Raw genomic sequence first — 27,797 nt, 5'->3', positions numbered from 1 at the left:
GAGTATTTTAGTTCATTTGTCTTTCTGTCATTTAATATCGGACGAACCTCGCAATGTCACAACATTCATCAAAATAATTGCTGTTCATGGTACAATGTACAACTGGTTATAAATGATGGGATCATTCATTATTCTATTGCTGCTTGTAAGATCTTAGCAAACAAAGATGAGTGTTGAATATACATGCAGTACAACAGAAAATGCTATGTTTGAGATGCATCTTAAAGAGCTGATAAGATGCTCCATAGACATTACAACCACGACATACATAACATCAGCAACATTTGAGTGCACAGACATGGCAGATGTACAGATGCCATTACTAGGCAATTATGTTTTCTATCCATTAGTCTAAATAGTTTGATAGCCTTTTGTTTACTAAATATCACATTATATATTCTTCTGCTGTTATTATCTAAGCAATTAATTCTCTTGTCAAATTTTGTCCTGATTTTATTGATGGAAGCATCAGCCCATGCACATTAATTGCTTTTTAGTCTTTTGCAAGAGATAATAATAAAAAACATACGACTAATTGGGATTATATTGGCTTAGTGATAAAGCAGGAGACAACTACATCTACATTAAACATATACAATTGTTATCACTCTCACCTATCAGTCAAAGGGCTGATTTAGGAGTTCTAGTCTGAAGAATTAAAGCCCAAAATCTAGGTAGATGATTCTATTTATTGCTAAGGGTCTGCACTATTCAGTGTGATGACTTTCAGACAATATGTTAAGTTAAATTGAGGCTCTGACAATTTTCAATAGCAGAAATAAAAGATCCTTAGCACTACTTATTTCAAAGAGACTGGGTTTGTGGCTAATCCTTCAATCAACATCACAAGACATACAGTACATAAACATATTACAGCTGGTGGGAGCTTGGTGAGAACAAACTGCCCTCACTTAAATAAATTTCATAACAATCCACTGGGACATTCCAAAGTTGCAGGTTTAATTATTTATTTGACATATAGCTTGGAATAACCGTACAATGACCAATCTACCTACCAGGCAGTACATCTTTGGAATGTAGGAGGAAACCAGAGTGCTCATGCAGTCATGGGGAGAACATACACACTTCTTACAGGGACAGCATTGGGAATTGAACTCGGGTCACTGGTACTGTAATACAGTACCATGCTACCATGCCGCCCCTTCCTTTATTAGAATGGATTTCGCTCTTTCTGGCCACATGTATCAGCAATCCCCTCTATAGGACTGTAAATGTGGAACTCAAAAAAAATCTGTAAGAGGAAGTATTTGAAGAGTGCAAACTGGTACAACAGGCTTTTATTCCTATATGTAGTATGATGCAGAAGACATCACACTATAAATAGGGATATGGAAAGCTGGAATAGAATAATTACATTATATATTCTGCTAATATATTAAAATTCTGTGCTATGTGCAACATTGTTTATGAAACACTTGTAATGGTTAATATGTGAAAAATGTGATTAAACAGTTTGATTAAAGGTGGTTGCTTTAATGATGTGACAAGTTGTACTTGTGACATATTATATGATCACATGTATAAAAGAAGATTCTCTACTGATTGAGTAGAATTGTGCTTTGGAGCAAAATTGAGAGAGGTGCCAATGGCTATATACAGAGAAGACGATCATTAATTCACTATGACCAGGGATCGCTGACAATAGAAGACACAGAGAACCATCGTTTCACTTGAGAATTATTTGTTTCTTGGATTAACCGAGCAGAGTTTATCTTTTAAAAGTGGTCAGGGGTGGTATCAAGGACTACTGAAGATTCTTTAATTTTCTATCACCAGGGGACCCCACTAGCAGAGAGATATAGTAGTTACTCACTGTATCTCTGTAAAACACAATTTTTTTCCCTTGTTACTTAATTAGAAACATAGAAACACAGAAAACCTACAGCACAATACAGGCCCTTTGGCCCACAAAGCTGTGCCGAACATGTTCTTATCTTAGAAATTACCTAGGGTTACCCATAGTCCTCTATTTTTCTGAGCTCCAAGTACCTGTCCAGGAGTATCTTAAAAGACTCTATTATATCTGTCTCCACCACCGTTGCCGGCAGCCCATTATTAATATTGTTCAATAAAATAACTTTTGAACATGTTGACTGGATGAGAACCATACTTAATAAATCTGTAGGTTGCAACTTTACCTTGCAATGTTCATCATTGATGTCAAATTTAACCAATCACTTAGGACCATATTCAATATCTAATGGAGTTCACCAATAAGAAAGATCCATTTTTCAAACTCAAAGTCATTACGTATATGGTGTCATATATACTATCTTAAAATTTATTTTCTTGCAGGTATTTACAGGAAAATAAAGAAATACATTGTAATTTATGAAAATCTATACATGAGCAAAGACTGACAAACAACTAATGTGCAAATGAAGACAATTTGTGCAAACAAAATAATACTGAAAGAATATATTGTAGTATTCTTGAAAGTGAGTCTGAAAGTTGTGTAAACAATTCAGAGTTACGGCGAGTGAAGCTATCCACACTGGTTCAGAAGCCTAATGGTTGTAAGGTAATAACTGACCTCAGTTTAATGAAAAGCTGATGAAAATAGTGAAACAACGTTATTTTCTGAAATCTGGGTACTGTATCAAGCATTCATTCCATTTCCATCTGGAACAAGTAAAGCAAAGCCTCAATGTAAAGTATGTAAAGTAGAGAGGTATGGGCATTTTAACTACCATATGTAAAAAAATGGGAAGATACAACCAGATTTCATGCTGGAAAGGCGAATGTTTATAAAAGAGAGGCTGTTGTGAACTTGTTAAAATTGTAATGACGGAATGCTTTGGGTTATCATGGGGGAATAACAAAAGACCAAAGTAATTTAAAATGAAAAAAATTTGCAGCATCTTGGCAGTTTTATGCATTTTATTTGAATCATAAAGCAAGGAAAAAGACAGCTAACAGGAAGACCATTTTAGTGATTGCTGCTACTACCAGAGGCAAAGTAAAAATGCAGGTCAATTCAATATATTAAATGTGGCTCTTAAATCTCAAGGGTAAAATTCCCCCTAACAGGAGGAAGTCCAAGATGAGAAACTTAGCTTAAAATATACTGCCCTTTATGGAAAAAAATTACGAGTTTATCATGTCCCATCACATCTTTGAGAAACATCTAAATCACTTCAAGTTGATTCATTTGGAATCAAGCTTATGGAGGCAAATTTCCACCTGTAGAAAGATGCCACAATTGAAGAAGAAAATTTTGATTTATTTTTCTACTTCTTTATGCATCAAAAATCAATATTGGTGATGGAGTGTAGGGGATTGATGCATGGTGAAGAAAGAAGATCAGTGTTAGAGACTGATGAAAATCAAGGAATTTAACTACCATGAAATGTTTTTGGCTGGGGCAGGGGGAAAAAAATAACAGATTAAACCAGTGTTGATTGTAAGCAGTAAAAACACAAAATACTGGCAGAACTCAGCTGGCCAGACAGCATCTATGGGAGGAGGTAGTGACAACGTTTCGGGCCGAAACTCTTCATCACTTCACTTCTGATGAAGGGTTTCGGCCCGAAACGTTGTCACTATCTCCTCCCATAGATGCTGTCTGTCTGCTGAGTTCTTGCCATCATTTTGTGTTTTTATTTATTTCCAGCATCTGCAGATTCACTCGTGTTGATTGTTAGCAGGCTTGGTAATGTGTGTGAGTGAGGGAAAAAAAATCAGGGATCAGAAGAGTACCACTGGAAGCATTCCGCAGGATCAACAATCAAATTGTTACTGTTAGTTAAAAGTATTGGAGAAGGCTGCAAGGGCTGTGGTGTTCTGTGACAAAAGACAAGGTCAGGAGTGCAGGCTAGATATCAAGTAGTGAGCTTGGGTGGCAGATAGGAAGGATGATGGTAACATACTATTTCAATATGCATCTCCTGGATTGGAAGTGAAGTGGGAAAGCAATGGGACAGCCCAACAGCCATCCAAGTTGTTCCAACTTTCGATGCAACTCTCAAAAGGAATGAAAATCAAAAGCTGGAGATTCTCCTTGAATGTTTCAGGAGAAAGATGTCGAATTTGTGCTCCTGCTGTAGAAAGTGCTAGAGGCAAGGGCAACCGACATCAGAAAGTGCTTGGTCCAATGATCTGAGATGACTCAGAAATACTGTTTACTGCATTTCACTTTGGAAAGGATTGTCTCTGTGGCTAAAGTTCAGTGTGTCATTTGATTACTTTTTTATTGCTTGCTTAATTTCTCCTTTTTTCAGCAATCAGCTAATGGTTATGAATCTTCTGTTTCATTCACTTCTCCCCCAGAATCATCAGTTGTTTCATCATCTATTTTGCCTCACAGCATTGAACCTTTCCTGCATTCCACACAATCACAAACTACTTCTGCTTCCTTGTTGCTCCAGCACTTCATCTCTCAGATTCCCAGCCCTCACTCCCATCCTTTCCTTACATATCAACATTTCTAGCTTTGAAGAAAGCTCCTTGCCTTGAAACGTGTGCTCTGTTTCTCTCCCCACAGATGCTGCAAAGTGCTTGAATCTTTTGCTTATTTTTATTTCAGTTTTACAAAATCTGCACTCTTTGAGAAACAAAATCCTGCCACTTTATATTTCTTATGAGAGTTAATTCAACTTGCAAAGAATTAACGTAGTTTAGCAGCTGCTATCTATATCCACAACTGGTTTTCTAAACTCCTTATTGGACATAGTACTTAAATGCAAATTCAGATAGTTGCATCCAAAGGTTTCATCATTAACAGTTAACTTCTATCCTCAATTGCCTCTTACTTTCAAATTTGAATAAGGATCTAGAATCAAATAATGAAAATTTTAAAAATAACTACAAATGCAGGGAAGCTAAAACAAAATACGTTGAAATACCTTAGCAAGCTGGGCAGCATCTGTGGAAAGAGAAACTATTTGCAAATCTGAGGCATCATTTAAGTCTCTTCACAGATGCTGCCCAACCTGCTGACATTTTACAGCCTTTACAGTTTTATTTAAAAGCAATTATGTTCTCTGGCTTACCCTCCCTTTAGTTCAATGCTGCATGTGCATCTTTTATTAGGGCACCCAGAGGAACCCCAGATGACTCCAGGGAAAAGCAGTGTGGAAGTTACAGTAAAGCAAAGATAGCCTGGAGCAGTTGCTATCAAGCAAGTCCTCTGGAGACATTCCTGCTTAGTACAGACAAAAGACAAACAAGTGAGGCTTCTGTAGTGAGACTTTTTCCAGAAAGGTCTTCCTAAAACAGAGGTTCCCTTTCCAATATGCCAAGAGACAAACAGATTAACAGAAGGATGTGAAACATACCCAGCAACTATGGCTCTAATGTCTTTACTAACTTCAGAATATCATCGGCTGTCTGCTTGAAGTTTCAATTGACTTTTAACACCTCATTGTGAATGGCGATTGATCTTGGGAGTAAGGAAGCCAAATATATACAATTCACTAACTGGCCAAAATCTGTAACTAATAAACCGATTCTGTATAAAAATATCAGCTTTCTCTTCAGACTTCAGAACAGTGTGGGTCAGGGGCCATGCTGTTCTCCCTGGGCACAAGTAAAATAAAAGGAATGTTTGAGTTATAAGAGCGTATGTGTTCTGGGCCCCATTATTTCAGCTTTTTAGTTTATTTTATTATCAGCGACAGTAGTATGGACTAAAATCAAACTACAAATTTATTGTGCCATGATGCTCCATATACGACTTAAGCAACTCACGGACAATCCTAAAATGTCAAGCAACTTAACTTGCACTTGATTGCAACTCTCTGAGATTTACATATAAATAGAACATGTACAAATAACTGATGAATGTGAATGATCAAGAGAGATTAGTTGCTCACAGCACAAAACAAATTCCAGGAAATAATTATATGTTATCCTTTCAGGCCATTATTCAGCAATTAGAATAATATTAAATGATGCAGTCTGGTGCTTACTTATAAAGTCGTAACAGAATTCATGATTACTTCTTTGACACTGAGTGTTCTTTTCACAAAAGAGTGTTGTAAAAGGGATAAAGCTGCGTTTGAAAGAAGCTCTGAAATGTCTGCAAAAATTTGGAAGTCAAAATAAATACGTTAGATAATCAGTCAGAATGATTAACCTTTCGAACTATTGATTCAAATATACAAGGGCCAAAGATCCTCATCAGCAAAATCAACCAAAAGTTGAATATTCTGCTTTACCTAAATACTGTGAGTGAAAACCAGCTAATGAGTTGCAATCAGAGCAAAAGCAGTCTAGAAGTCCAATTATCCCTGATGTCAATGTTTCTACTTGTCAGTTAAGGCGGAATGTCACTTTGACGTTTTTGTTCCATTGTGTATTGCATAGAGTATATCGATTGAAAGTGCAAAATAACTCTAATATTTCAATTAGTTGCCCAGACCACTAAAATTGCCTTCTGTCTTTGACAAGCATTGCATTTGCAGAACAGAAAAGTTAAACTGATATTACTACAACCATCAAATTTGCAAACAGTAGGATTATTAATATTCCCTTACCTTTTCTAAGGCATTCAAGACTTGAACTGAATTGTTAAATTTTAAATTTTCAAATTGCATTGACTTCACGTAAATTATTACTAGCTTCTCAAGGTAGAATACTCCAATTCAAATATTTTATTTAAAAATCTGAATAATGTACATAATTATTTAGATTTTGTAGTGTGTATCATGTTTCTTTCAAAAAACTGCAAAATGTATCATTCAGAATTGCAAGTAATTCCAAATGTTTTCAAAAATTTTGTTAAAATATGATTTTCAATGCAATTCAATTTCATTGAATTTTGAATTCCTCCTATCAATTTAAGACCATAAGATATAGGAGCAGAAGTTTGTTCATTGAGTCTGCTCCACCATTCAATCATAGACTGATCTAATTCTTCCAGTCATCCCCGCTCCCCTGCTTTCACCCTATAGCCTTTGATGCCCTAGCTAATCAAGAACCTATCTATCTCTGCCTTAAATACACCCAATGAATTGGCCTCCACAGCCACTCGTGGCAACAAATTCCACAGATATACCACCCTCTGACTAAAGTAATTTCTCCGCATCTCAGTTCTAAAAGGACGTCCTTCAATTCTGAAGTAGTGCCCTCTTGTTCCAGAATCCCCTAACAAGGTAAATAATTTTGCCATATTTAATCTGTTCAGGCCTTTTAACATTCGGAATGTTTCTATGAGATTCCCCCCTTATTCTCCTGAATTCCAGCTCAAGAGCTGCAAGATGTTCCTCATATGGTAACCCTTTCATTCCTGGAATAATTCTTGTGAATCTTCTCTGAACCCTCTCCAATGTCAGTATATCCTTTTTAAAATAAGGAGCCCAAAACTACACACAATACTCCAAATGTGATCTCACAAGTGCCTTATAGAGCCTCAACATCACATCCCTGCTCTTATATTCTATGCCTCTAAAAATGAATGCCAACATTGCATACGCCTTCTTCACAATCGACTCAACCTGGAGGTTAACCTTTAGGGTATCCTGTACAAGGACTCCCAAATCCCTTTGCATCTCTGCATTTTGAATTCTCCCCCATCTAAATAATAGTCTGCCCATTTATTTCTTCCACAAAAGTGCATGACCATACACTTTCCAACATTGTATTTCATTTGCTACTTCTTTGCCCATTCCCCTAAATTATTTAAGTCTCTCTGCTGGCTCTCTGTTTCCTCAACACTACCCACCTCTCCACCTACCTTTGCATCATTGGCAAATTTAGCCACAAATGCATTAATACTGTAGTCCAAATCATTGACATACATTGTAAAAAAGCACCAAACGCGACCCCTGTGGAACTCCACTGGTAACAAGCAGCCAGCTAGAATAGGATCCCTTTATTCCCACTGTTTTCTGCCAACCAGTCAATGCTCCACGCATACTAGTAAATTCTCTGTAATTCTATGGGTTCTTATCTTGCTAGGCAGCCTCATGTGCAGCACCTCGTCAAAGGCCTTCTGAAAATCCAAGTACAGTACACCATTATCTACTACACCTCCTTTATCCACCCTGCTTGTATTTTCCTCAAAGAATTGTAGTAGGTTTCTCAGGCAAGATTTTCCTTTCAGTAAACCATGCTGGCTTTGGCTATCTTGTCATGTGCCTCCAGGTACTCCGTAATCACATCGCTAACAATTGATTACAACACTTTCCAACCACTGATGTCAGGCTAACAGGTCTATAGTTTCCTTTCTGTTGCCTCCCACTCTTCTAATATAGTGGAGTAACATTTGCAATTTTCCAGTCATTATTGAGAAATATACCTGATATAATAATTATATATACCTGAACTATAATCACTATGTATTAGCTATTTACTATACTATGTAATCACTTCTAGGTACCGAATATTAATATGTATTATTTTACTAGGCACATTTTGTTATGTGTTGTTTTCACTAGATACTTTGTACTCTCTTAGCTGCATATTATGGCACTTACAGTACACCTGTTTGTTTTGCAACACTATTAGCTGCGATGTAACCCATGTATTACACTCAGCCTTTGTTTAGTATGAGATAACGGTGGCGGACAGGATGCTGCGAGCAGGAATGTACTGTGAGGGAGGTTGTCTGAAAAACATAATATTGGCCACGAATAAGGCCCCAATGTGAACGGGTGAAAAACAATGGTGACGTACCGCGGGCTAGGCAAGAGCGATTAATTAATTCATATATAGATGATATGCAACTAAAAATTGATTGGGTATGCTAATAAAACCAAAATGTAACTGAGATAAGAAATTACTATAAAGAATGCTGTACACCGGAGTTCGGTGGGCTTTCGGTGACAAGTTCATTGATTGCCTCAGCCTTTGTTTGCAAATAAAGGTTTAATTTTCTTGAAGAATTGTCTGTGTCTCCAAGTCATTTCAAGTAACCACGACAAAATTGGCACTGCGAGCAGGGTCGGAAAGAGACCCGCGGAAAAGAAAGGGCAGATTGGGGACGCTTCCCAGTCCTCTAGGGACCTCCATAAGGCTAACAGAATTAAGGGTGCACTCAAACAAAAGGTAAGCGCTCTTTGCGACAATTTGGACTAAGAATTCTGTTGGCTTTGGGGAGGTCTTGGAGTCTCAGAAGTGTGGAACCACTGCCGAAGGGTCTCTCCGGTCCAAAGAATCTGGCAGAATTGGGGGTTAACAGAGGAGGCTCAGAGGATTGATCAAGAACACTGCAGTGAGGGTAAGTACAAATAAGTTAATAAGAAGTTAAGTTAAGAAAAATTCCACGTGGTGTTGGTAAATCCCTGTGGATACCGCTTTGCACAGAGCGAAGGGCTGCACGGGCAGGATAAGGAAAAGTAGAGTAAATCCCTGTGGATACCACTTCGCACAGAGCGAAGGGCTGCACGGGCAGGGTAAGGAAAATTGAGTAAATCCCTGTGGATACCGCTTCGCACAGAGCGAAGGGCTGCACGGGCAGGGTAAGGAAAAGTAGAGTAAATCCCTGTGGATACCGCTTCGCATAGTGCGAAGGGCTGCACGGGCAGGGTAAGGAAAAGTAGAGTAAATCCCTGTGGATACCGCTTCGCACAGAGCGAAGGGCTGCACGGGCAGGGTAAGGAAAAGTAGAGTAAATCCCTGTGGATACCGCTTCGCACAGAACGAAGGGCTGCACGGGCAGGGTAAGGAAAATTGAGTAAATCCCTGTGGATACCGCTTCGCACAGAGCGAAGGGCTGCACGGGCAGGGTAAGGAAAAGTAGAGTAAATCCCTGTGGATACCGCTTCGCACAGAGCGAAGGGCTGCACGGGCAGGGTAAGGAAAAGTAGAGTAAATCCCTGTGGATACCGCTTCGCACAGAGCGAAGGGCTGCATGGGCAGGGTAAGGAAAAGTAGAGTAAATCCCTGTGGATACCGCTTCGCACAGAGCGAAGGGCTGCACGGGCAGGGTAAGGAAAAGTAGAGTAAATCCCTGTGGATACCGCTTCGCACAGAGCGAAGGGCTGCATGGGCAGGGTAAGGAAAAGTAGAGTAAATCCCTGTGGATACCGCTTCGCATAGTGCGAAGGGCTGAATGGGCAGGGTAAGGAAAATTGAGTAAATCCCTGTGGATACCGCTTCGCACAGAGCGAAGGGCTGCACGGGCAGGGTAAGGAAAAGTAGAGTAAATCCCTGTGGATACCGCTTCGCACAGAGCGAAGGGCTGCATGGGCAGGGTAAGGAAAAGTAGAGTAAATCCCTGTGGATACCGCTTCGCATAGTGCGAAGGGCTGAATGGGCAGGGTAAGGAAAATTGAGTAAATCCCTGTGGATACCGCTTCGCACAGAACGAAGGGCTGCACGGGCAGGGTAAGGAAAAGTAGAGTAAATCCCTGTGGATACCGCTTCGCACAGAGCGAAGGGCTGCACGGGCAGGATAAGGAAAAGTAGAGTAAATCCCTGTGGATACCGCTTCGCATAGTGCGAAGGGCTGCACGGGCAGGGTAAGGAAAAGTAGAGTAAATCCCTGTGGATACCGCTTCGCACAGAGCGAAGGGCTGCACGGGCAGGGTAAGGAAAAGTAGAGTAAATCCCTGTGGATACCGCTTCGCATAGTGCGAAGGGCTGCACGGGCAGGGTAAGGAAAAGTAGAGTAAATCCCTGTGGATACCGCTTCGCACAGAGCGAAGGGCTGCACGGGCAGGGTAAGGAAAAGTAGAGTAAATCCCTGTGGATACCGCTTCGCATAGTGCGAAGGGCTGCACGGGCAGGGTAAGGAAAATTGAGTAAATCCCTGTGGATACCGCTTCGCACAGAGCGAAGGGCTGCACGGGCAGGGTAAGGAAAAGTAGAGTAAATCCCTGTGGATACCGCTTCGCATAGTGCGAAGGGCTGAATGGGCAGGGTAAGGAAAATTGAGTAAATCCCTGTGGATACCGCTTCACATAGTGCGAAGGGCTGAATGGGCAGGGTAAGGAAAATTGAGTAAATCCCTGTGGATACCGCTTCGCACAGAGCGAAGGGCTGCACGGGCAGGGTAAGGAAAAGTAGAGTAAATCCCTGTGGATACCGCTTCGCATAGTGCGAAGGGCTGAATGGGCAGGGTAAGGAAAATTGAGTAAATCCCTGTGGATACCGCTTCACATAGTGCGAAGGGCTGAATGGGCAGGGTAAGGAAAATTGAGTAAATCCCTGTGGATACCGCTTCGCACAGAGCGAAGGGCTGCACGGGCAGGGTAAGGAAAAGTAGAGTAAATCCCTGTGGATACCGCTTCGCATAGTGCGAAGGGCTGCACGGGCAGGGTAAGGAAAAGTAGAGTAAATCCCTGTGGATACCGCTTCGCATAGTGCGAAGGGCTGCACGGGCAGGGTAAGGAAAAGTAGAGTAAATCCCTGTGGATACCGCTTCGCACAGAGCGAAGGGCTGCACGGGCAGGGTAAGGAAAAGTAGAGTAAATCCCTGTGGATACCGCTTCACACAGAGCGAAGGGCTGCATGGGCAGGGTAAGGAAAAGTAGAGTAAATCCCTGTGGATACCGCTTCGCATAGTGCGAAGGGCTGAATGGGCAGGGTAAGGAAAATTGAGTAAATCCCTGTGGATACCGCTTCGCACAGAGCGAAGGGCTGCACGGGCAGGGTAAGGAAAAGTAGAGTAAATCCCTGTGGATACCGCTTCGCACAGAGCGAAGGGCTGCATGGGCAGGGTAAGGAAAAGTAGAGTAAATCCCTGTGGATACCGCTTCGCATAGTGCGAAGGGCTGAATGGGCAGGGTAAGGAAAATTGAGTAAATCCCTGTGGATACCGCTTCGCATAGTGCGAAGGGCTGCACGGGCAGGGTAAGGAAAAGTAGAGTAAATCCCTGTGGATACCGCTTCGCACAGAGCGAAGGGCTGCACGGGCAGGGTAAGGAAAAGTAGAGTAAATCCCTGTGGATACCGCTTCGCATAGTGCGAAGGGCTGCACGGGCAGGGTAAGGAAAATTGAGTAAATCCCTGTGGATACCGCTTCGCACAGAGCGAAGGGCTGCACGGGCAGGGTAAGGAAAAGTAGAGTAAATCCCTGTGGATACCGCTTCGCACAGAGCGAAGGGCTGCACGGGCAGGGTAAGGAAAATTGAGTAAATCCCTGTGGATACCGCTTCACACAGAGCGAAGGGCTGCACGGGCAGGGTAAGGAAAAGTAGAGTAAATCCCTGTGGATACCGCTTCGCATAGTGCGAAGGGCTGCACGGGCAGGGTAAGGAAAAGTAGAGTAAATCCCTGTGGATACCGCTTCGCATAGTGCGAAGGGCTGCACGGGCAGGGTAAGGAAAATTGAGTAAATCCCTGTGGATACCGCTTCGCACAGAGCGAAGGGCTGCACGGGCAGGGTAAGGAAAAGTAGAGTAAATCCCTGTGGATACCGCTTCGCACAGAGCGAAGGGCTGAATGGGCAGGGTAAGGAAAATTGAGTAAATCCCTGTGGATACCGCTTCACATAGTGCGAAGGGCTGAATGGGCAGGGTAAGGAAAATTGAGTAAATCCCTGTGGATACCGCTTCGCATAGTGCGAAGGGCTGCACGGGCAGGGTAAGGAAAATTGAGTAAATCCCTGTGGATACCGCTTCGCACAGAGCGAAGGGCTGCATGGGCAGGGTAAGGAAAAATAGAATAGAATTAGAGTAGAAAATCCTCATGGATACCGCCTTAAGAGATAAGGGTCTGAACAGACGAGGTGCAAAGAGCAAGTTTTGTGGGTACCGCTCTGAATAGAGGTCTGCACGGGCAGAACAGAATAGACTAGGCATAGAATTAGAGTAAATAATATTATCCAGTAAACAAACTGTGAATCTCTGAAATACCTTAAAAAGAGAGAATAACATGACAGGTGAAGGAACGGCAGCAGAGATTCTGAGCAAAAAATTCCCGTTAATTAAATATGAGATCACAAAAACTTAAGAAAAATGGGAAAAAAGAACCAAAAACCTGGTCACGAAGTGGCCAAGAGAAGGAACGTTTGATGTAAGTTTGTGCGAAGAAATGGAGGAACTAATTAAAAAATTACAAACCAAAAGATAAATCTAAGAAAAGAGGGCAAAAAAGAGAACGAGAAATGGAAGTGCTAAAACTCTTCAGAACGGAGGGAGAAAGGCTGAGGAGGTCAGGTAGAATATTGATTACAAACGAGGAAGACACTAAGGTGCTGGAGAAACAGCCTGTTAGAGAGAGAGGGAGGTACAGTGAGAGGCTGGCTTCAGCTCCGTACCCGGATGCGAAAGAAACAGAAAAACCCCCTCCCTATAATGAGGAAGGAACCCCTAAGCAGTGCCCCCTGCTGACGGGAACAGTAAACATGCAGGGAGAAGTCCAAGTTTGGGATAATGAGGAGGAAAAAAAAATACGAGAAGGAAAAAAGCGGTAATATAGAACGAGATAGAGGGAGAAAAGATAAAGATAGAACAGGAAAGAAGGGAGATGGAAAGAGTAGTGGAAAGGCTACACCAGCTGAGAGAGAAGAGGGATTATGAGGAGTATCGGTTATACTGTAGAGACAGACAGACTAGAAGAGAACAGGAATCATCTAGACAGCAAGAATGGAGTGAGTTGAGAGGAAGTTGGAGGAAGGTAGGAGACGAGAGTTTGGAGGAAATACGAGAGAGGACGGAGAAGCAGATATTGGAGATGGAAGAGGGGACTAGAGTGGAGAAGGAGCAAGGAAGAAGGTATACACCAGGAAGGTATGAGTGGCAGCCAGTAGTATTAGGGCCAGCAATAGATAAAGAACCAAGTGAGGAAGGAAGCTTGATTACATGGAACGGAGAGAAGGAAATGCTGCCACTGCTGGTAAAGGGATCAGGACAAGTACAGTATATCCCTTGGGGATCCCAGGACCTGGAAGAGCCGAAAAATACTCTGCCTAGTCTGCACGAGGGGGCAGGAAAGTGGATTAGAGCCTTTGAGGAGGAAACAATGGGACGATTGTTGGCTATGGGAGATTTGAAGGCACTGCTGATAAGATTGATGGGAACTTCCAAGTTGAAAGAACTGATGGAGATGGCTGGCTTACAGAATGTGGACAGTCCACAGACTGATGGGGCCAATTTTGATCCAGTGAGACAGAGGGTATGCCAGGCCCTCAGGAAGCTTTATCCACCCAGAGTAGATCCCAAAGCCTTAAAGGGGGAACTACTGGGAGACACTGAAAACCCAGCAGCCTATGTAGAAAACCAGTTGAAAAAGTGGAGACTGGAGATTGAGCAAGAGGTGGAAAATAACTTGTTTCTGAACTCACTGTTCCGACAGAGCGTTTTGGATGCAATGCCTCCGCAGGTCAAGTCTAAATTGGATGAGGTGGTTGGGCTGTCATCACTGACCCCACAAGCATTCAGTGATCACGTAGTCCACGCAGTGGAGAAATATCGGAGAAACAAACGAAAGCTGGCTGAGCAGCAAGAAGAGGTGCAGCGAAAGCTATTGCAAATGCAGCTCGAAGAACTGAAAAAGAAGGACAAAGACAAAAGCAAAAAGATGCTGCCAGCCATCACTAATGTGAGTACAGCCATTACACCATTAGATGGAGGAACCGGTCATTCTGTCAGTCAAGGGCCAGAAAACCCCATGCCAATAATGAATGTCTCCGGCGGAACATTTCCACAGATGCCCTATTGGGGACAGAGTAGAGTTAAGCAACAGCCCAGACAGGACTGGAACTCCCAAGGAGGGGGGCAGAGGAGTTATGGGCAAAGAGGATTAGAGAGGAGACGGGGGAAAAGAGAGGCAGAAAGATTGTGCTGGGGATGCAGCCAGCCTGGACACATGAAAAAAGACTGCCCATTTAAACCATGGCCTGTCTCATATCAGCAGGAGCCGATGGCAAGGGAGCCACAGTTTGGCCACATGCCGGCTCCTGGGGGTCCGAGCGGACCTGTAAATCCCTATGCAAGGTATTAGGGGTGCCCCGAGAACTCGAGTGGGAAGGGACATTACCCAATGATAATGAGGGAGGCAGAGGAGGAACCTATGGTTCAGGTTATGTTAGAAGGGCAACTGACACCAATGATGATAGATACTGGAGCCACATACACTTGCGTACAGCCACAGTATGCCCTTCACCTTCCCATGTCAGGAAAATTTATTAAGACGGTAGGGTTCTCGGGGAAAACACAGTTGACACAGTGCACGGCTCCAGTGCATTTGAAAATGGGAAATAAAGGAATTGTCTTACCAGTACTAGTATCTATAGGAACTCCGATTAATTTGTTAGGCAGAGATGCTTTATTGAAACTGGAATTAAAATTAGAATGCACCAGAAATGGGTTAAGTGTGGAAAGAGCAGGGGCTCAATTGATAGTGCGAGAAGATAAGAGAGCCAATGTTTTTTGGATAGGGGACATAGAAGATCAGATCTGGGATACCTGGGAAAAGTGGAAACAGGGCGTACAGGCCATATTACCTGAGGCTGTAGCGCCCAAATCTGAGTTACATTGTACTGTAATTTTCGATGAGGCTCAGAATAAGGAGGTAGAGAGGAGATGGAACATGAGGACAGATATTCAACAACACCTAAAAGGGGAAGCCATAGTAATTGGGAAGCAGGGGGCAGCCCTGCAAGTCAGATGGAATACCTTCTTGAAAGAATGGTACAGGATACCGGAAGCTGTACCCCACGTAACCTTGCTGATAAATGAGGGATACCAGTCTAAAGACTTAGGACCCCTGGTAAAGCAGGTAAGCACCGTAACGGTTTGGAGAAAGGTTATGCCTGAGGTATGGATATCTGGAGACAACAACTACATTAAGATAGGGGTAAACATAGATGTGACAGGAACTATGAAGGAAGTTGAAGTAACTCCTCAGCCACACATGCCGTTGTTGGGGCAGGCAAGGGGTCGGCAGAAAAATAAAATATTGGACAAGTTGCCATCTATTCTGTGGTCGCAACATGACACGGACGTGGGGAAAATAGAAACAGCCAGTCCAGTGGAGGTAAGGTTAAAGAAAGGAGCAGTTCCACCTAGGAGACCACAATATCCCTTAAGACCGGAAGCAGAGGAAGGTATAGCGCCGACAATACAGGAACTGTTAGCGGCAGGAGTGCTTAAGAGAGTAAACAGCCCCTGCAATACTCCGCTGTTGCCTGTCCCAAAAGCGGACAGGTCTAAATGGAGACTGGTGCATGACTTACAAGCAGTGAATGAGGTAGTGGAGGATTTGGCAGCAGTGGTCCCGAATCCACACACACCGCTGACTAATATCCCGCCAGAAGCAAGCTACTTTTCAGTAATTGATTTGTGTTCGGCTTTCTTCAGCATTCCCCTAACCAAACAGTGTCAGTATTTGTTTGCATTTACATACAGAGGCAACCAGTACACCTACACTAGAATGCCACAAGGATTTAAGCATTCACCACATGTTTTTAATAAAGTATTGAAGGAAGATTTGGATGGCATTTTGCTGGAAAGTACACTGATACAGTATGTGGATGATTTGTTGATTTGCTCTGAAAGTGAAGAGCAGTGTGAACGGGATACCGTGATACTTTTAGAGAAACTGGCGTATGGAGGGCATAAAGTATCTAAGAAAAAGCTGCAATTTTGTAAGCAGCAGGTGGAATATTTAGGAAGGATAGTATCTAAAGGCGTAAAGGCAGTAGCGCTGAGTCAGATTGAGGCGATAACGAAGGCTCCAAAGCCCCAAACAGTAGGGCAGATGATGACATTTCTGGGAATGACAGGATATAGCTCAGACTGGATTGGAGAATATGCTGAGATTGTAGCACCACTGAGAAAGATAATGAAAGAAGCAGGACATACAAATTTGAAGAACGGCTTACAGTGGAATGGAGAGGCGGAGATAGCTTTCAATACTATTAAGCAGGAATTGCAGTCAGCACCAGCTTTGCCTGACTACGAGAAGGTTTTTCATTTGTATGTATCCAACCGACAGGAGGGTTATGTCACAACGGTTCTAACACAAGAGACAGGCACAGGAAAAGCAAAGCAGCCAGGAAAGCGTCTGGGTGTACATCAGTTATTATTGCACCCCAGGTAAGCCTGGAGCCGGAACCCATGATAGAGGACCTGGTTGAAATGCAAGGTAGGGCAATGTTAGCAGAACAGACAATGTGGAGGCGACGGGGGGGGAGGGGGGGGCAAGCAGAACTTAGAAGGCCTGTGGAGCACAGAGGATGGATTGTGGGTAGCTCCTACTCCTTTGTTGACTATCCTAATTTCAGAAGCACATGGAGTGGACCATTGTGCAAGGGGGGAAGTAATAAGGAAAATAAAAAAGGATGGTTTCTGGTCGCCTTATTTACAGGCTTCGGTAGACTATATTTTAGCACAGTGTGAGGTTTGTGCACAGAATAATGTTCGAAGGGGGATTGCAACCCCAATAGGTCACATACCCGTGCCTGAAGGACCATTTCAACATTTGGTGATCGACTACATAGATATGATAAAGACGGTAAAAGGGAAAAGATACATTCTGGTGGTAATTGACAGGTTCAGCAGATGGGTAGAGGCAATACCCTCGAAGGATCAAGGGGCAGGAACAGTGGTAAGGTTCCTGACAAATGAAGTGATCCCAAGGTTTGGAATACCTTCGGAGATTAGCTCGGACAAAGGTTCGGCCTTCATCCAAAAGGTGGTCAAATTGGTATTACAAGTACTGAGAATAAAACAAAGGTTTGGATGTGTGTACCACCCACAGTCACAGGGCATGGTGGAAAGAATCAATGGCACTCTGAAGGCTAAACTAAACAAAATTTGTGCAGACACTAAACTTAATTGGGTTGATGTTTTACCGTTAGCATTGATGAGTTACCGCATGCAAACTAATCGAGTGACATGCCTGACACCGCATGAGATGCTCACTGGGAAGCTATCATACCTGTGATAGGGGTAAGCAAAAATGTTGAATGGATAAATTATATATACTACAATCAACAGAGGTTCATCAACTACACTGACGATGCGCTGGAGGCCTTAGGGCAACAGCTGGATGCAACTAGCAGGATGGCGTGGCAAAACAGACAGGTACTGGATTGGCTTTTGGCAGAAAAAGGGGGTGTGTGTGTGATTTTTGGAGATCAATGCTGCACTTTCATACCGAACAATACTAGCCCAGAAGGGTCTTTCACCAGAGCAATGAATAAATTAAAGGATCTGCAGAAGGAGGTCAAACAGAATGCAGGATTTGGGCATCAGTGGTTTGACTGGTTAGAAAGCAAACTAGGGGGATGGGGTGCGTGGCTGATTAAATTGGCAATGACTGCAGGCATTGTGCTGATAAGTTGTGCATTTATTCTGTGCTGCTTTTTTCCATGTCTCAAGACTTTGATAATGCGTGCGACAGCAAAACAATTCCCGATGCTCCTGGAAATTGTTGAATCTGACCCCAGACAAGGAGAAAAGCCGATGATGTACTGTTACAGTCTGCACGATGCATCAAGCGGACTGGAAGGTGTTAATAATGTGGACACTAGTCTGTAAGGGTGTCTGAGTCTTTTTTCCTGTCTCAGCTACGGAGGGACAGGTTTTTGGCTCAACAGCCTAGGATAACAGAGAGAGATCATTTTGAGCTCCGAGTATGGAAATTGTAGTTGACCCAAATTTGGGATTAAAATGCTGGACTTTATTTTGGCTTTGGTGCACGGCCTCTGAGTGTTCTCTTTCTGTGTGAGACCCTGTGGGTCTCAAAGGGGGGATTATATTGAGAAATATACCTGATATAATCATTATATATACCTGAACTATAATCACTATGTATTAGCTATTTACTATACTATGTAATCACTTCTAGGTACCGAATATTAATATGTATTATTTTACTAGGCACATTTTGTTATGTGTTGTTTTCACTAGAAACTTTGTACTCTCTTAGCTGCATATTATGGCACTTACAGTACACCTGTTTGTTTTGCAACACTATTAGCTGCGATGTATCCCATGTATTACACTCAGCCTTTGTTTAGTACGAGATAACAGTGGCGGACAGGATGCTGCGAGCAGGAATGTACTGTGAGGGAGGTTGTCTGAAAAACATAATCTTGGCCACGAATAAGGCCCCAATGCGAACGGGTGAAAAACAATGGTGACGTACCGCGGGCTAGGCAAGAGTGATTAATTAATTCATATATAGATGATATGCAACTAAAAATTGATTGGGTATGCTAATAAAACGGAAATGTAACTGAGATAAGAAATTACTATAAAGAATGCTGTACACCGGAGCTCGGTGGGCTTTCGGTGACAAGTTCATTGATTGCCTCAGCCTTTGTTTGCAAATAAAGGTTTAATTTTCTTGAAGAATTGTCTGTGTCTCCAAGTCATTTCAAGTAACCACGACATCATCCGGTACAATGCCAGAATCTATCGATTCTTTAAAGACCATTGTAATGCCTCCACAATCTCTCCAGCTACTTCCTTCAGAACCTGAGGGTGCATTCTATCATGTCCAGGAGATTTATCCACCCTCACGCCATTAAGCTTCCTGAGCACCTTCTCAGTCGTAATTTTCACTGCACAAACTTCATTTCCCTAACACTCTTGAATGTCCGGTATACTGCAGACATCTTCCACTGCGAAGACTGATGCAAAATACACATGCAGTTCCTCTGCTATCTCTGCATCTCTCATTACAATATCTTCAGTGTCATTTTGTATCGGTCCTATATCTACCCTCAACTCTCTTTTACCCTTCATATACTTAAAAAAGCTTTAAGTGATGGAAATGAGCTAGTATTTTTAAAGAACTTGAGTTTTTAAAGAACATCATTGTGTGGTTTGGAGCCGCCACCAAGCAGGATAGAACCAGACTACAGCGCACAGTGAGGACTGCCGAGCGCATCATTGGAGCCTCCCTGCCCTCTATTATGGACCTGTACTCTTCCAGGTTGAAAAAGAGGGCGGGGAACATCATAAAAGACTCCTCCCATCCTGTGCACGGACTGTTTGATCTGCTTCCATCTGGTAGGCGCTTCAGATCCATCCAGACTAAGACTAATAGGCACTGGAGAAGTTTTTTCCCTACTGCGGTCACTTTGTTGAACAGTTAACTGCCGGTTAACTGTCGGCTAACTATTACTTGGTTTGCACTACCTGTATGTATAATCTATATTTTCATTTATATTTATCATTATTATTGTTATGAGCAGAGAGACAACATCTGCCGGAAGTAAATTCCTTGTATGTGCATAGGTACTTGGCGATTAAAGTCTGATTCTGATTCTGATTCTGAAAATGACAAAGAAGATTCAATAAAATATTATCAAACAGATTTTGATCCTGAGGCATATAAGGAAACATTAGGACAGATGATCAAAAGGACAGGGAATGCTGAAGGAGAGGGGGGGTTAATTATGGGAAGTTCAAGAAATTACTGTTCATGCCATCAGGTTGGAGGCTACCCAGACAGAATACAAGGTGCTGATCCTCCATCCTGAGTGTGGTATCATCGTGGCAGCAGAGGAGGCCATAGACTGACATGTCGGAATGGGAACAGGAAGTACAACTGAAATGGGTGGCCACCAGCAACATCCACTACATCGGAAAGATCTCATGCAGATCAGGGAGCCACTTCAGTGGACACCTTCGCTCTATCCACTGCAAAAAAAAAAGGACCTCCCAATGGCTACCCATTTCAATTCAACCTCCTATTCCCATAGTGGCACGTCTGTCCATGGCCTTCCCTATTGCCAGACTCACTTGTACCGGTGCCTGAGAAGAATGTTGTAACCTGCTTCAAATACGATTGACTAGACCACTATATCTACACCTGTTGCAGTTGTATCCACAGTAATGAAGTATTTTGAGAGTCTGGATCTGCACCAATTGGCCTACTGGCACAACAGGCCCACAGCAGGAGCCATTTTATTGGTTCTTCACTCAACCATGTTAAATCTAAACAGCAAAGATGCATACATCAGGATGCTCTTTATCGACTACAGCTCGTCATTCGGTATTATCATCCCCTCAAAGCTAATGATTAAGCTTCAAGAGCTTGGCCTTAATACCTTCTTGTGCAATTGGATCCCTGATTTCTTCATTTGCAGACGCCAGTCAGTTCGGACTGACAACAACATCTCCACCATGATTTCCATCAGCACAGGTGCACCACAAAGTTGTGTGCTTAGTTCCCTGCTCTACTTTACACTTATGACTGTGTGGCTAAGCACAGCTCCAATACCATTTTCAAGTTTGCTGACAACACTACTGTCACCGGCCGAATCAAAGATGCTGACAATTGAGCATATAGGAAGGAGACTGAAAATCTGGCTGAGTGGTGCCACAGCAACATCTCCTACTCAATGTCTGCAAGACAAAGGAGCTGATTTATTGATTTCAGAAGAAGGAAACCACAGGTCCATGAGCCAGTCCTCATTGGAAGATCTTGAAATTTAAATTTGAATTAAAGTAACTTCAAATTCCTCAGTGTTATCATTTCGGATGACCTGGCCTGGGACTGCACGAAAGTGCAATTAATAAGAAGACACTGCAGCACCTCTACTTCCTTAGGAGCTTGTGAAGATTCAACATGACATCTAAAACTTTGACAAACTTTTATAGATATATGGTTGGCTGTATCACGGTCTGGTATGGAAACATTAATGCATTTGAAAAGAATATCCTACAATAAGTAACGAATATGGCCCTGTCCATAACAGGTAAAGCTCTCCCCACCATTGAACACAGCTACACAAAGCGTCGTTACAGGAAAGCAGCATCCATCATCAATGGCTCCTACCACCCTTCTTCCTAATGACAGCAGCTCTCTTCTCACTGTAGCCATCAGGAAGATAGTACAAGAGCTTCAAAACTCACACGACCAGGTTCAAGAAAAGTTATTACCACTCAACCCTCAGGCTCTTGAACCAAAGGAGATAACTTCATTCAACTTCCTTGCCCCATCATTGAAAAGTTCCCACAACCTATGAAGTCACTTCTAAGGACTCTTCATCTCATGTTATTGATATTTATTGCTTGCTTTTTTAATATATATATTTGCACAATTTGTTGTCTTTTGTACACTGGTTGAACACCCAAGTTGGTGCGGTCTTTCATTGATACTATTATGGATTTATTGAGTATGCTTGCAAGAAAATGAATCTCAGGGTTCTATATGGATAATAAATTTAGTTTGAAATTTGAGACTCAGGTTTGAGAAGCAACACCTCACATTCCATCTGGTTAGCCTCCAACCTGATGGCATGAACATCAACTTCTCTTAACTTCAGGTAATTACTCCCCCTCACCCTTCTCTCTTTTTCTATGCTCCGTTCTAGACACACCCTCACCCCTCCACTTCTCCTAACTTCTCTCTGGTACCCCTTTCTCCTTCCTTTCCTTCCATGGTCCAATGTCCTCCTGTATTAGATTCCTTCTTCATCAGCCATTTATCTTTTCCACCTCTCCCAGCTTCCTACTTCATTTCCCCTATCCCTCACCCTCATACCTTCCTCCTCATCTGACCTCATCAATTAGTACTAGCTTTACTACATTCCCTACTCATTCTGTCTTCTGCCTCCTTATTTTCTGCTGAAGGGTCTTGGCCCTAAACGTCGACTGCTTATTCCCTTCTACAGATTCTGCCTGACTTGCTGACTTCTTTCAGTATTTTGCGTTTGCTATTCAGGAAGTTAGGTATTGGACCTGGTACATGTTTGGCTACGGGCTGCAGTGCTTTTCCATTACAGAGAGTACCACAGGGAAGGGTGACCAAAAGTACATTTAAATAAGCAAATCTAAAAATACCAAAAGGCTGGGATCATGGTTTCACTGGTGGATAAGCTAGGTGGGTTAAATTTTTCAGTGTCCCAGGGGGATGGGGAACAAACTGCATCTCTGGGTTGAAACTGACATCAAGTATGAAAACTTTTTGATACAAATTGTACTGGAGGAGTCAGTGGTTAGGGAAGGGAGTTTGGAAAGGTTCTAAAGCCAAATTTCCCCGAAGGAATTTGGCCAAAGGAAGTCCTTCTCACGAGTATTGGATAATTAGTCTGACAACTCAGAAGCAGGGACAAGTCAAGAGCAGTGATTTGGCCAAGAGGCAAGTTGCTCATGTGAAAATGGAGGTGATAGGAGGTAAGGGAGGAGAAGGAACATAATGCACCTTAAAGAACGTAAGGCCTAGCTACTTCCCACTTGTACAACCATTTAAAGCTGCTCTCAATATATTTTTGCCTCAGTGCTGAGTGCTCTGCAACCTAAGTCTCCACAGTGAGGATGCAGTAAACTCAGGTACACAGTCAATCTGCTTAAGCACAAGACTGATTGTATTAGAAGCTCAAACTCAATACTATAATACTTCAAAGTGAATAGAGATGAGAGATCACAGTGCTAAGCCAGACTAAAGATGTTCGATGGTAAGGCAGAGTCAAGGAATATAATAAAATTACAATGAAATCTGAAGTACACAGAGTAAATCAGTGTTTGAGCTTTCATGAACAAGAGAGGCTTAAAGGAAAAGTTGATGCAGATCGTACAGTATAAATTAAGTCTGGTGGTGGAGAGAGCAGGCAGTGGTGGGAAGAGGGAATTTGAAAAGGATAGCTGGGGACAGAACTGCAGTATTCAAAGAGAGCACAAAATGATCTCCTTTTTGTCTTTGCAGCATCTTACTGTGTGTAAGTTGACAAGAATATAGCAGCAAACAAACTTCAAAAGTAATTAACTGGGTGATATATGCTTTGGCATGCCTTGAAGCCAAGAGAGAAAAAAGACTCTGAAGCTCTCTTCTGAAAGTTCATGGCAATTTGAGCCTCAATCTACTGGGATCAAATACATGGATTCTGCACTTTCCAGGATAAAGTGAAATCAAGTAAGATGCACTTAACTGGCTTTGAAACCCCTGGTTAAAGTCGTAGAGTTATAGAGCACGACAGCACAAAAAAAGGCCCTTTGGCCATTCTAGTCCATGCTGAACTGTTACTCTGCTTGGTCTCATCAACCTACACCTGGATCATAGTCCTCCACATCCCTCAATGTCCATGTGTTTATTTACACTTCTCTTAAAAGTTGCAATCAAACCCACATCCAGCACTTCAACTGGCACCTTGTTCAAAACTCACACCACCCTCTAAGTGAAGAAGTTCCCCCTCAAGTTCCTCTTAAATATTTCACCTTTTACCGTTAAATTATGATCTCTGCTTCTAGTTTCACCCAGCCTCAGTGGATAAAGTCTGCTTGCCTTAACCCTATCTATATCCCTCACAATTTTATATACCTCCATCAAATCATCCCTCATTCGCCTACACTCTACGGCAGAGGTTCCCAACCTTTCTTATGCTATGGACCAATACCATTAAGCAAGGGGTCCAGGGACCCCAGTTTGGAGACCTCTGATCTAGGGAATAAAGTTCTACCTATTCAACTTTTCTCAAGCCCTGGCAACACCCTTGTAAATTTTCTCTGTACTCCGTCAATCTTACTGATATTTTTCATGTAGGTAGGAAACAGAACTGGACACAATCAGACAAAGAAGTTTCAATCAGGTCAGATAATTGGATAACCAAAATATGACCCTGAATATGAAATGAATGCACCCAGTAATTGTTTATATCACCCAACAATGACTTGCTGCAAATAAAGTCCAAATGGCAAGTCTCCAATACTTCATTTCAAAGTTCAAAGTAAATTCTATTATCAAAATACATATATGTCACCACATACAACCCCGAGATTCATTTTCCTGCAGGCATACTCAGCTAAACTAACTATAACAGGATTAATGAAAGTTGAACCAGAGTGCAGAAGACAACAGACTGTGCAAATGCAAATATAAATATATAGCAATAAATAACAAGAACATGAGATAATGAGATAGAGTCCTAAAAGTGAGATCATTGGCAGTGGGAACATCTCCATGGATGGGCAAATATAGTTATCCCCTTTTGTTCAAGAGCCTGATGGTTGGAAAAAAAAAATTCCTTCTCTCAAGTGAGAAAGGTCTTGTTTATAAAGTAAGCATCATCTTTGGTGTACTGTGGTCTAAAGAACTGAGTCTTCAATACCAAATTCTTTGACAATCATATCATAAGTGATGCCAGACTCATTGTGGTGTTTTTCCATCCATAAGGCAAAGTCAAGTTTAATAAATATAAATGATGAACCTGGAATTTTCAGGTACAATGATGACTCTTTGATTCCACTTGTAGGCAATTGTACACATCAAATATGCTTCTAATAGCGAACATTATAAATCACAGTCACAGCAATGCAAGTTGATAGCAGAATCAATAAAATCATCAAATAATTCCATATAAGAAATATAAACTATATCGTCCATCTCATTTATTAGAACAATTTATAGTGTGTATTAAACATAGAATATAGAAATCTACAGCGCATTACAGGCCCTTAGGCCCACAATGTTGTGCCGACCATGCACCCTACACTAGAAACTGCCTAAAATTTCCCTAGCGCATAGCCCCCTACTTTTCTAAAGAGAAATCTTGCCATTAACTGAAAATCTGAAGAGGTATATTATAACTAGGAATTCCAAATAATGAGCACAAAATACAAACAATTAAACATTTTTCAGATCAATACAAATGTGAAAAGAACAGTTAACAAAAGAATGGTAACTTATTAAGTATAAACTTTCTACTGAGTTTCCAGTAATGTTCATCATAACAAATTGTGATGAAGGAGTTATCATTTGACATGCACAGAATGGATGTGTTATCCTTTTTGCATGTATTTTCTGGCACTCTGAAATGCTGGCACGACTCAATTTACTCTGGGCAACCAATAAGAAGTAATGACAGGATTTATGTCTTTTGAAAAGCCAAACTCCAAGACAAGCATTGCCACACATAATTTTCAAGACAACACTTATTTATTTATCTTTTCAGTTACAGCTACAGTGCGAAGCAGGCCCCACAGCCCTTTGAGTCACACCGGCCCAGCAACCCCAGACAAACCCAACTAACCCTAATCTAAATGGGGCAATTTACAGTGAGGAAACCAGAGCACATGGGGAAAACCCATGCATTCCACGGGGAGAACATACAAGCTCCTTACAGAACAGCCCTGGAAACTACCTCTGGAACACCCTGAGCTTTAATAGCATTGTGCTAATCGCTATACTATCATGGTCATTCCTTACTGTGCGCACAGAGCTGCAACCTAATCAATAAATTGCACTCCATATAGCACTTCACAGACTATGAAAAATTAATAGATTTTATCTGCACTGCAACAAATTATATACAAATAAGTCATCCTAATAAAATCATATAAATCATAGAACCGAATGAATTATATCTGCAATATTTTCCATTAGGTATCAAAACAATAGCTAATACCTTATCAATGTGTGGATGCCAATATTCATCATGCATTGTTTTGGCTTCTGTATTGTTCATCTTTGAGAAAAAAGTGGGCTTTGTGAGGTGCAAGCGAGTTGAGTCAATCCCAAATGTATCAGCTATTGCTTTTTGAATTCGCCATCTCACATCACTGCAAAAGAGAACGTTTTATAATGTTGACTATTTTTTTAATGGCAGAGCAGAAGCTAAAGAGTGATAAATCCAACATACAACAACAGATTAATAAAGAGAGAGACACCAGAGTTAGCAGACGCTGGGATCTGGTCCAAAGGTCAACCTGCAAGAGGAACTCAGTGAGTCAGGCAGCATCTGCAGAGGGAAATGGATGAATGATGGTGAATGGTCTTGAATCAAGTCATCAACTGTCCCTTTGCCTCCGTAGACCTGCCTGACCTACAGAACTTATTTTTTGCAACAGATTAATATATCCCTATGAGTACAGGTATATTTTCAAACCTGTGACTTTAAATTTTACCACAAAGGAAATAACAAGGTTAACAAGATAACAAGATTTCAAGTCATGCAGTAAGTGTTGCTACCTCATAACTCCAGGAACCCAGAACTGATTCTAACCTCAGGCAGAGTCTATATACACAGACTCCCTGTCAGACTGTGGGTTTCTGGCAGTATACATTTGTTTTTCTCCCACATCCCAACAATGCATTGGTAAGTTAATTGGTAACTATAAATTAGTGCAGGTAAGTGGCAAAAGAATGAAAAGTTGATAAAAATGTGGAGAAGAATAATCAGCAGGGTCACAGGAAACAGAGAGAGGGATGTAGGACTGATGGGATTGCACTGCTGGAAACCAGCATGGATCTAATAGCCACCTGTAATGTAAAAATAGATCCATTGCAACACTTTGATAAATGTGTGAACTTAGATTTGTAATGTGTGGTGCGTGGCCAAGTGGTTAAGGCGTTGGACTAGTGATCTGAAGGCTGTGAGTTCAAGCCCCAGCCGAGGCAGCGTGTTGTGTCCTTGAGCGAGGCATTGCTCAAAACCACACATTGCTCCAATCCACCCAAATGAAAATGGGTACCAGCAAAATGCTGGGATTAACCTTGTGATAGACTGGTATCCTATCTGGGGAGGGGGAGTTTTAATCTACAACTTTTAGAGTGCAGTATTTTAAGACTGATTAAATAAGCTTAATATTTTGTTAGCTTGTTTCGTAAAATGGTGAACCTCTTGCGAATATGATCCAAAATGTTCCTAATCTGTTATTTTTAGTACTAACTCTAAAATTTCTTCAGCATCCTTTCATCAGAAATCTACACATGAGAAATGGCACAAATATATTTTGAACAAAGTCTACAGCTGATGCACAGCATGATGGAAACTTTTTGTAACAGACTGTGAATGCTGATCAATTAAATGTTTCATAAGGATAAATATGTTTTTGTCAGGTAGGTGGAAGCAACAAAATGTGAGTATCTGGTTTGAAAATATCTTGATAGAAGTTGATAAATCCGAATTGAGTAGCTGAGAGACCTACTCTGCCTCCCCTGGCACATACACAAAATAAGTAGGTTAGGCATCAAAGCCTACGTCATGCCTTACC

At 41.9% G+C, this 27,797-nt stretch overlaps 2 protein-coding genes across 3 annotated transcripts in view; one reads left to right on the top strand and one right to left on the bottom strand.

The window, feature by feature from the left end:
• ogfod3 (2-oxoglutarate and iron dependent oxygenase domain containing 3) overlaps positions 1–27,797 on the bottom strand; it is a 120,854-nt gene that overhangs the window by 22,901 nt on the left and 70,156 nt on the right. The window contains exon 7 of the mRNA XM_073025971.1: positions 26,210–26,363. Coding sequence (XP_072882072.1) covers positions 26,210–26,363 — 154 coding nt within the window. The remainder of the gene's footprint in view (positions 1–26,209; positions 26,364–27,797) is intronic.
• Positions 12,832–19,242, top strand: LOC140714614 (uncharacterized). Of its 2 annotated transcripts, XM_073025962.1 has the most exons (3): positions 12,832–14,448; positions 17,850–17,936; positions 18,234–19,242. In XM_073025962.1, the coding sequence occupies exons 1-3, from the start codon at positions 13,375–13,377 to the stop codon at positions 18,390–18,392; spliced, it is 1,320 nt and encodes a 439-aa protein (XP_072882063.1). In that variant the 5' UTR covers positions 12,832–13,374; the 3' UTR covers positions 18,393–19,242. The 2 variants fall into 2 exon arrangements, with proteins under 2 accessions (XP_072882063.1, XP_072882064.1); XM_073025963.1 differs by lacking the exon at positions 17,850–17,936.

The sequence above is a fragment of the Hemitrygon akajei genome, chromosome 22 (assembly GCF_048418815.1).
Source record: "Hemitrygon akajei chromosome 22, sHemAka1.3, whole genome shotgun sequence".
Classification (NCBI taxonomy): Eukaryota; Metazoa; Chordata; class Chondrichthyes; order Myliobatiformes; family Dasyatidae; genus Hemitrygon; species Hemitrygon akajei.
Note: the sequence above shows the minus strand (reverse complement) of the source record. Positions and strands in the feature narration are given on the sequence as shown.

What these genes read in the sequence shown, in the direction of transcription:
- LOC140714614 (XM_073025962.1), top strand. Translation starts at nt 13,375, where the DNA reads ATGGAAAGAGTAGTGGAAAGGCTACACCAGCTGAGAGAGAAGAGGGAT. An exon ending in TGCTGCCAGCCATCACTAAT is followed by an intron (nt 14,449 to 17,849) that starts GTGAGTACAGCC and finishes TACAATCAACAG; the next exon opens with AGGTTCATCAACTACACTGA. An exon ending in TGGCGTGGCAAAACAGACAG is followed by an intron (nt 17,937 to 18,233) that starts GTACTGGATTGG and finishes CCATGTCTCAAG; the next exon opens with ACTTTGATAATGCGTGCGAC.